This window comes from Eufriesea mexicana, unplaced genomic scaffold (genome assembly GCF_001483705.2).
Source record: "Eufriesea mexicana isolate 0111107269 unplaced genomic scaffold, ASM148370v2 scaffold1653, whole genome shotgun sequence".
Classification (NCBI taxonomy): domain Eukaryota; kingdom Metazoa; phylum Arthropoda; class Insecta; order Hymenoptera; family Apidae; genus Eufriesea; species Eufriesea mexicana.
In genome coordinates this window covers 666,946-676,277 of record NW_016909884.1, presented here as the reverse complement: position 1 = coordinate 676,277, position 9,332 = coordinate 666,946, and the positions used below count along the sequence as shown (strand labels likewise).

The 9,332-nt window shown below is 34.6% G+C and overlaps 2 protein-coding genes across 4 annotated transcripts; both read left to right on the top strand.

Annotated features, from left to right (window-relative positions):
• The first annotated feature begins 43 nt into the window (after positions 1-43).
• Positions 44-3,156, top strand: twisted (Protein O-mannosyl-transferase 2). Its single transcript, XM_017902110.1, has 14 exons — positions 44-147; positions 225-308; positions 379-463; positions 525-629; positions 712-820; positions 894-1,162; positions 1,230-1,336; positions 1,416-1,608; positions 1,724-1,927; positions 1,992-2,143; positions 2,220-2,308; positions 2,368-2,516; positions 2,573-2,982; positions 3,051-3,156. The coding sequence occupies exons 1-14, from the start codon at positions 50-52 to the stop codon at positions 3,154-3,156; spliced, it is 2,160 nt and encodes a 719-aa protein (XP_017757599.1). The 5' UTR covers positions 44-49.
• Positions 3,157-3,553: 397 nt separating this feature from the next.
• On the top strand, positions 3,554-9,305 carry LOC108548953 (transmembrane protein 8B). Of its 3 annotated transcripts, none has more exons than XM_017902108.1 (7): positions 3,554-3,917; positions 5,291-5,528; positions 5,748-6,004; positions 6,090-6,367; positions 6,452-7,084; positions 7,147-7,999; positions 8,080-9,305. In XM_017902108.1, exons 3-7 carry the CDS (start codon positions 5,823-5,825, stop codon positions 8,240-8,242), a joined length of 2,109 nt encoding a protein of 702 aa, XP_017757597.1. In that variant the 5' UTR covers positions 3,554-3,917; positions 5,291-5,528; positions 5,748-5,822; the 3' UTR covers positions 8,243-9,305. The 3 variants fall into 3 exon arrangements, with proteins under 3 accessions (XP_017757597.1, XP_017757598.1, XP_017757596.1); XM_017902107.1 differs by lacking the exon at positions 3,554-3,917 and adding an exon at positions 4,782-5,104; XM_017902109.1 differs by lacking the exon at positions 5,291-5,528.
• The last annotated feature ends 27 nt before the right edge of the window (positions 9,306-9,332 follow it).

The window sequence follows — 9,332 nt, the reverse complement described above, 5'->3', positions numbered from 1 at the left end:
ATTAAATAATACATAATTAAGTATGTTTTATAAATGTATTAATAAGAATATGAAGAATATAAATAATTCGGAATATGTACAAAAAACGAAAAACATAAATTTACATAAATTATCAACAACTGCAGAAAAAATAGAGATAAAAGATTTGTATGTATTTATAGTATAATTTACATTAAATGTTACACAAAATTATTTATATAAATTTTCAAAATTCATTTATATAGGAATTGGTGGCTTTTATTTGGAATTATTATAATACTCACAGCAGGAACAAGGTTTTACAATGTTACAGAACCACAACATGTTTGGTAAGCTAATTGTTAAAAATATTATAATATTAAATTTATAGTTAATTTATATAAATACTTGATCTTTTAGTTGGGATGAAACTCATTTTGGTAAAATGGGAAATTGGTACATAAATAGAACATTTTTCTTTGATGTTCATCCACCTCTTGGAAAGGTAAGTGGCATGTGTATAGATTTTTATTTGTATGTTAATAATTTATATTATTTCATTTTAGATGTTAATAGCATTATCTGGATACTTAACTGGTTATGATGGAACATTTCCCTTTGAAAAACCAGGGGATAAGTTTGACAATGTTAAATATGTTGGCATGAGAATTGTAAGTGCATTTTAATTTAAATATATTAAAATTAAATTTTAAATATTTTATAAATATCTTATAAATATATCCTATGTTTCAGTTTTGTACATTTTTAGGTGCAACTATAGTACCTTTATCATATCTTATTGTATGGGACTTAACAAAATCTATTCAAGCTGCAGGATTCTCTGCATTATTTATTTTATTTGGTAGATATTGTATTTATGATACTTAAATCATTTGTTGAAATAAGTACATTATTAATCAATTAATGTATTTTAGATGTGGGATTACTAACATTAAACCAGTATATTTTGTTGGATCCTATATTACTATGTTTTATGATGTGTGCAACTTGGGGTATGGCTCATACAAGTTCTCTTCGCAATGAACCATTTACAATTAAATGGTGGGGATGGTTATCATTCACTGGAATTTCTCTTGCTTGTACAATTAGTATAAAGTTTGTTGGTTTGTTTGTTGTTTTATTAGTGGGATTTAATACTGTTTCTGAATTATGGAGAGAATTAGGAGATCTCACAAAATCTATTGTAAGCTCCTTAAATTTATAAATTATTAAAAGTTAACTATTTAAATTCATATGTACACTTTTTACAGGTATATGTAGGCAAGCTATTGTTAGCACGTTGTATTTGTCTAATTGTTTTACCAATATTAACATACATGTTATTTTTTTATATTCATCTTACTGTTTTAAATAAAAGGTAGAAGATTTATGTATTGTATGTACATTCATTGTATGTACATTTCAAATAAATGTTCTAATTGTTAGAAATATTTTAGTGGAAGTGGAGATGGATTTTATAGTTCTGAGTTTCAGTCCTTATTAGAAGGAAATTCTTTATACAATGCAACAATGCCACGACAGTTGGCTTATGGAGCTACAATTACTTTGAAAAATCATAGGACTGGTGGAGGATACTTACATTCTCATTGGCATCTTTATCCAGAAGGAGTTGGAGCTAGACAACAACAAGTATTAATCTTATCATGTTATATATTTTATATTATTAAATATTAAAATAATTAAAAATAATATTAAAAAAATATTACTAAACTTTTATGAAATATTAACACATTTTTTTTGGTAGATTACAACTTATTCGCATAAAGATGATAATAATTTATGGCTCATAAAAAAATTTGATACTGATTATATACCATTAGAGCCAGTACTAGTAAAGCATGGTGATCTTATACGCTTAGAACATGTTATCACACATCGAAATTTGCATTCACATAAAGAGATCGCACCTATCTCTAAAAAGCACTATCAAGTTACAGGATATGGCGAAGTGAGTTTATTTGTTTAGAATTCTTATGTTTAATTATATAATACCTTTTTCTTTATTTTTATAGAATGGTACTGGTGATGCTAATGATGTATGGAAAATTTTAATAACAAATGGCAAAGATGGCGATGCAATCGAAACGGTAACGAGTAAATTAAAATTTGTACATTATCTACATCATTGTGTATTAACGTGTAGTGGCAAAACATTGCCAAAGTGGTTAGTTATGAAATCATATATTTCAAAGTAGAGAAAGAAGTAAAGACAAATTTAACAAAAAATTGTAACTTTTTAGGGCATATAGTCAACAAGAAGTTTCTTGTAATCCAAATATGAGAGACAAGAATGCATTATGGAATATTGAAGACAATAATTATGCCAAATGTTGGTATTTAAGTTTTATCAAATATATAGTATTTTGCTAATCAGTAATTTTTTTACAGTGCCAAATGTTAGCTTTCAAGTATATGCACCTGGATTCTTAGATAGATTTTTGGAGTCACATGCAGTAATGATGCAAGGAAATTCTGATTTGAAAGTTAAAGAAGGAGAAGTATCATCTCGACCTTGGCAGTGGCCCATTAATTACAGAGTACGTTACATAATTATAATGGAAAGGAAAATATAATTAACCAATAAATTTTCCAGGGCCAATTTTTTTCTGGTAACAGTTTAAGAATATATTTACTGGGCAATCCAATTATATGGTGGGGTAATATTATATTTTTAATACTTTTCATTATAATATATATCCACGCTTGCGTGCGACAACAACGCGGTTGTGTAGAAAATACTGCTGTCCTTGAACAAAGGAATAAAATATTAAATGCAGGAAAGTGGCTTTTCCTTGGTTGGATATTACATTATGCACCATTTTGGGTAATGACTAGAGTTTTGTACTATCATCATTATTTCCCAGCTCTATTATACAGTTCAATGTTATCTGGAATAACATTGAATTATATTATCAATAGTTTGATCACTTTATTCCCAAATAAAATTGGATATGTCATATATCATACAATAGTGGCTACTGTTATTTCAAGTATCATATACAGGTAAATGCAATTCAATTGATTAATAAATACTTAATACAGAAAGTATACATTTACATATTTTGTTATAGCTTCTATTTGTTTTCTCCATTGGCTTATGGTATGGTTGGCCCTTCTTCACTAGATCCTGAGAGTCCAATGCATTCTTTAAGATGGTTGGATACATGGGAATTTTAATAAAGATTGAAGTATTTTGATTAAATACTGTTAAAGTATTAGTATTTTTAAAATCTTCGAAAGAGCAATATAAAATAACAAAATATGGATATATTTATTGGTATTTAAGTTACCATAACTTGAGGAATACATGACATGTACATATTAATAAATTTTTATAAGTATGTAAATATAAAAAATACTTTGCAATACTTTAATTTTCGCCACTTTTATTATTAATTAGAAAAATCGTATTTATGAAATTCTCAATTATTTTAGAAATATTTTTTAATAAAAAAAAATAGCTATAAAATATCGATATAAAAATAAAATATGAATTTACTACAATGATGGAAAGAAACGCTGTATAAACACCCACGATGTCTGATCACTTTAAAAGGTTTTGAGTGAGCGTGGTTCGCTCAGCTGATCGACCCACGTGTTGGAGCTGCGCCTTGACAACGCGACACCGACTCAATTCTCTGTTAAGCGTTCAATTAAAGGGAAATCTTGGATCATTCCAAATTTTGTCTTTATCTCTTGGGATTACTTACCAGTGTAAGTTCAAAGCGTCAAGTCACTGCATACACTGAATCATCATCCACACCAAGTTCCCCTATTATAAACGCATTTAACCGGTGAATCGTAGCACGTATCTTTCGGCGGTAAACGATCAATAAACAGCTCCCGGGGATTTTCAGTCTGTTCAGCGACCACGAACGCACTCTCACGTGAGATCAGGAATAGCTGTCAAAGTGACCACGTGTTCTTACGAATTTCCGGTATGTATTCTCGCGCCTACGTGTATGTGCAAAACTGCACAACTAATCTGATCCATGATCGGCCACCAGAAAAATATAACAACTACGTCTAATGAAGTTTTACATTTGACTTTGAGAGTGTTATTTTTTCCCAGATCAGTAAAATAAACTGTAAATATTACGCGAAATTAAAAGCAACCGAATCATGTATGTATTCAAAAATTTTATCGTAACAGTGTTGTGTGATATGTGCCAAATTTAATCGACCAGTCGCGTACTTGGTCGCCGTTCGACTAACGTCGTCGAAAATATTCGATCGACGATGAAGAGAGTCATAGAGTTGATGAAATTCGCGCGCTAATTTGGATTGGCTGGCAAAGTCATCTGTCGACGGAGATTTAAAATGAGCATTGTTTAGAGACACTTGTTGCTGTGCCGAGCAAAGTTAATCGGATCTTTATTTGTCTTGGTTTAGTAAAGAGCATCGTTTCAATACTTTTTCAGACGTAATCTGTCTTGCCTGTATATGGAACGTTACGAACGTGCGTAACGACGTTAATCAGATGTAAACGTGTACGTGCAAAACCATATGTGTAGGTGTGTTGACACGACAAGCAAAGTTAACACGTGACACTATATAAATTGCTGTATTCCTCTCATATTACGGACGTATTTTAAACTCGTTGATTATATTTATTCTAAGAGATTTAAATCACTCGAGTATAATGTATCAACCAAATTCGACAAACACGATAATTAATCTCACTGTTGCACAATTTAAACAAATGGTTAATACTTTTTCGTCCATTACTTTCAAGAACACGTGAATAAATGTTAAGTGATTTTTATTGACATACGATTCTTAAACTATCAGTGCAGAATCGAACACTGATTTCTACATTTATCGTAACGTGTTCACTAACAAGTGCTACGAATGCATTACAAGAACGAATTTGCGAATAAATCGTCAATTAACTATTAAAGTTCAATTGGTGAGCGGTCGTGTTATAGGAAATCAATTTTTCATGCATTATTTAATAGATGGCTCGATTATCACAATGCTTAACTAATTTATTTCAAGTTATGCCGAAGTATTCCGTGTTTGTGGAACTGACGAATAACCACATTTTTTCATTTTTATTTCTCTCCTATCATCGAACAATTTGACCGATAATCTTTTGCTATTGGTTTGTGGGTCACCAGATTAGGTTCGTATTCGTCCACTCATTACTGTAATCTTAAGATTATTTGCTAAATGTTTATTTTATTTCTATAATAAACTGACTTATATATATATTTTTTTTTTCGAGTATTTTATAAATCTATTCTATTTCTTTCTCGATTAATAACGAATTTATTTTGATTAAAATTTTTAAATTATCTGTTTCCGTCAGATTTTTAAAAAGTTGCTGGGATCGAAGATTAAAATTCTCACTGGTGAGTTTCGAGGAAACAGCATCCTTGCCCCATATCGCGGCACGGAAACGCAGTCAAATAAGCTCTCGCATCTTGCAAGCACAGGAAGCGCGGGAATTGGCATTGGAATTTGACCTACTTGGTCACGCGTATCATGCATATCGCGCGAATCTTATTCGACGCCTGAAACGAGCCTCGTAAAAGCCTGCCGCGAAGGTGTAGCTCTTGTTACTTACTTAATTTCCTCCTTGCAAATCATAACGAATTGGAATATTTCCTCATTTACGTCGCGACATTACGCATCGCGTTAATCTTATCTGGTCTCTTATCTCGAGACCGATAATATGAAATCAGAATTGAAATTTTTCTTAATCTGTTCTTGTAATTTAAAAGTTAGATGACCTTTGTTTAAAAACATACTCTTTTTCTGTACAGATTATTAAACCAGAATATCCTCTCCGATTAGTCGAAGAAGTAGCTTGTTATGTGGCCAATCGCAGGATCTATAATATGCGACACAGCGTACTAGTCATTTTGTTGGCATGGATCTTCGCGATACAACAAGGTCTGTGCGGCAAACTCGAACGGGTCGCCCATCGACCCAACAACGTTCTCGACGACTATTATGCTTATCGTCACATCTCCATAATCCATTTCAATGTCCCGGATTGCACAGTCGCTGCAGGATTCAAGTAAACTTTCAACGAAATTTAATAAAGAATCGAGTTTCCGTGGTTATCCTGTTTAACGCGTAAATTATGACACGTATATTTTCAGGTTCACTGTAAAAGAAGAAAAAACTGGAGGAATAGGTAAATGCTCGGCTCGGAATGTTTCCGTGTTTTTGAAGTCCGGTAGCCTGCCGTTTGTCCGGCCGGATGGATCGAAGATTGCGGCGAAACTCATGAAAGGAAGACGACGATATTATCCTCTGAATATGAAGAGTAACGGAGACGAATACATGATAAAAATCAGTGCACCCTCGCCAGGCGATTGGTATGCCATTGCATTTCGATCTTGGAGCGACCCTGATAACGGGAAGATCACGCAACAAGGTTGATTATTAAGGGCAAATAAAAATGATAGGTCAATTGATATTGCGATAGTAACAGGTGGTAAATGTGTACTTCTATTTTCAGGACTTGGAGCATCGTGTGATACCGTACTGGATGCAGAATTACTCCTAGAGTCTGCCTCTGTAGTTTCGCCAATGGATCCGAAATTGAAATACGAGGTGCATATGAACGAAAGCGCGGACTCGGCTGTGATGCAGTTATTAATTCCCGATGAATTTGTGGACTCCAGCTTGTCGTTAAAATCGTCTTGCGGCGAGGAATGCGAAGTCGCTGTTCACGTGACTGCAGAGGATCAGTTGGCAGGGATGATAGTGAACACTACAAACGCCACCGTATTTTTCAAGCCCTATTCGGACGCGTATCACTACGTTGTCCTTCGGTTACTTTCCGGAGAGTCCACAAACATGTCTTTGCAACTGGTCGACAGTTCTCCTACCTATGAACCAGGTCAGGTGAAGTCGGTAGATTTGATGAGAAAGTCCTTGCCCGATTTTTTTCTGTTCGATTATGAGCATCTGCGAGGAAACGGTACAAAGCCATCGGCGTTCAATCTAACCTCAGACACCTTGTCCGTCCTCAGTTTCGAAATCGGTAGAGTGTACGACGTCGGTGGAACATTGACTTTAGGGTTGAAACTAGTTGATGCGAAAGACAAAGAGAAGAAAAATATCGTCGTAGTTGCATGCATTTCGTTAGGTGAGCAATTGTAAACTAACTACTAAAAGATACCGTTCTTTATGCCAATCCTGTTTCAATAGGTTATTACTCGAATATCACTGCCGGTGGGGGTTGCACTCGCATGGAAAACACGACGGCCGCGGATATTTATGTGAACTCCACAGGACCAGCCACTATTCACATTCCTTTCCCGGAACCAGGAATCTGGCACATAAGTCTGAAAGCGTTCTGCGTGGAGGAAAACTGCCACTGCACCACAACTTGTTTGAACGGGACCGCCTGTGATGACTGTAACTGTATGAGCCCTTGTGACACCAGAATAGAAAGCCGTATCTCTTCGTTACCATGCATCGAAGGTCGCTGTAATTCTCGTGGCAAGTGTATGCATTACATGAGCGGCGGTTTCGTGTTCGCCGCATGTCATTGTTCTGGCGCTTATCGAGGTTTTGATTGTGCGGATGATACTTACGTTCTCAGCAACAGCGACATAATTATCCGTGTATTATTGCTAACATTCAGCAACTTGGCGTTTATCGGTTCCGTTTATGTAGCAGTGCGTCGAGAATATTTCACGGAAGCAATAGTTTATGCTGCCGTGATGTTTTTCTCAACGTTCTATCATGCCTGTGAAGCTGGGGAAGATGTGTACAGCATATGCATTATGAGATTGAGCGTGTTACAATTCTGTGATTTCTTCAACGCTCTTCTGTCCATTTGGGTAACGTTAGTGGCGATGGCCTCGTTTGGACCAAAACTCACTGCTTTTTGTCAAATAACTGGAGCTGTTATCTTGGCTATGAGTGCCGAAATGGATCGTACAGCCCTCTGGGTGTTTCTTCTGCCAGCTATGACAGGCTCAGCATTGATCGGCCTGTCCTGGGGCATGAGATGTAAAAGGAGGGGCACGGTCCGTTATCCATCGCGTCCTTATAGGTAATTATAATTTTCAGGAATTTATAAACTCCGATCGATATATCGGTGTCGTATAAAGTAAACTTTATTTATGTTCACAGAAGCATTTATTTTCCGGCTGGTCTTCTTCTAGTCTCCCTCGGCCTTGTCTGTTATGCGTTCCTACAGACGAGAAGGAATTATTATATCGTGCACAGTTTGTGGCACGTGTGTGTTGCTATAGGAGCCATACTACTTTTACCAAAGCGACAGTATATGAAATGATTGTTATGTAAACATGTTGTCGTACTTCTTCTACAAAGTGAAAGTTATTGAAAAGTGTTATTATCTAGGAAAAAAGTCTCGTTGCCAATTCAATGAAGAAACAGGTACAAAAATATTCATAGTAATCGACGGTGCTCGTAGATGACGGTACATCGAACGTATATTGTAATTATCAGAGATCTTATTCTTGTAAAAGTCGACTAAAGTTTATAAAATAGATAATTGTTCAGCAGTTAAATGCATGTTATAGAGCAATCTGGATTGACAGTATTAATTACTTCAAGGTTGTTTATGGTTGTATTTTCATAATTAGATAGCCTGAAACATATTTTCATCTCACCAATTAAGATATATTTCTCTCGGGATAGGATCACTCGAATGGCATTATGCTTGATTGCTTACGTTTGTTAAATTTATTAACGTTAACTAAATTACACTGCTTAATAATACGTTTAACGGATATTTAAGTATTTTGCTAAGGACCAAAGAAATTCTAGAATACGAACACAGAAATACATACATAGAATATAACAGAGTTCAATATTTTTCCTGTAAAAGCGAAGATTACATTTTACTAACGCGTATGTATCATAGTGATCTATTGTTAACCATAAATCCCTCAAGAAATATCTTGGGGCTTAAGTTCCAATTCGAATATCGACCATTCAATATCGATATTCGACATTAATTTTAGAGAGTTCGTTTTACTTCTCTTAGGAATTAAAACCTCGCACGCGACTCATACATTAATGAAAAAATTATATATTTGTATACGCTCTGAAACATTATTGTATCTACATCGAGGGTCGTAGAAGATTCAGAACAGTGCGCAATGTACGCTGTGTTCATATTGAAAAATAACGAATCGTTACGCCGTGTAATTTTATACGGTTCTGTTTGCCTTACACGAAGATTGTGTAAACAACAAATGTCTACGTTGAAAGAAAGTTGTCGCGTTACACGCTGAACTGCGCGAACCAACGACTCCGTCGCATTACACGGGAACAATTTCACTTTCCTTGGTTCGCACGTGTACAAGATCAAATAAACGTGAAAAGAAATTGTTTCAATCTGCTCTTTTTAATTCTAG

Bases quoted from the DNA above. Each gene is read 5' to 3' on its own strand.
- LOC108548953 (XM_017902109.1), top strand. From the start codon at position 5,823: ATGCGACACAGCGTACTAGTCATTTTGTTGGCATGGATCTTCGCGATA. The intron at 6,368-6,451 runs GTTGATTATTAA...TTCTATTTTCAG, and splicing joins CGGGAAGATCACGCAACAAG to GACTTGGAGCATCGTGTGAT. The intron at 8,000-8,079 runs GTAATTATAATT...TTATGTTCACAG, and splicing joins TATCCATCGCGTCCTTATAG to AAGCATTTATTTTCCGGCTG.
- twisted (XM_017902110.1), top strand. From the start codon at position 50: ATGAAGAATATAAATAATTCGGAATATGTACAAAAAACGAAAAACATA. The intron at 1,928-1,991 runs GTGAGTTTATTT...TTATTTTTATAG, and splicing joins AAGTTACAGGATATGGCGAA to AATGGTACTGGTGATGCTAA. The intron at 2,144-2,219 runs GTTAGTTATGAA...GTAACTTTTTAG, and splicing joins GGCAAAACATTGCCAAAGTG to GGCATATAGTCAACAAGAAG.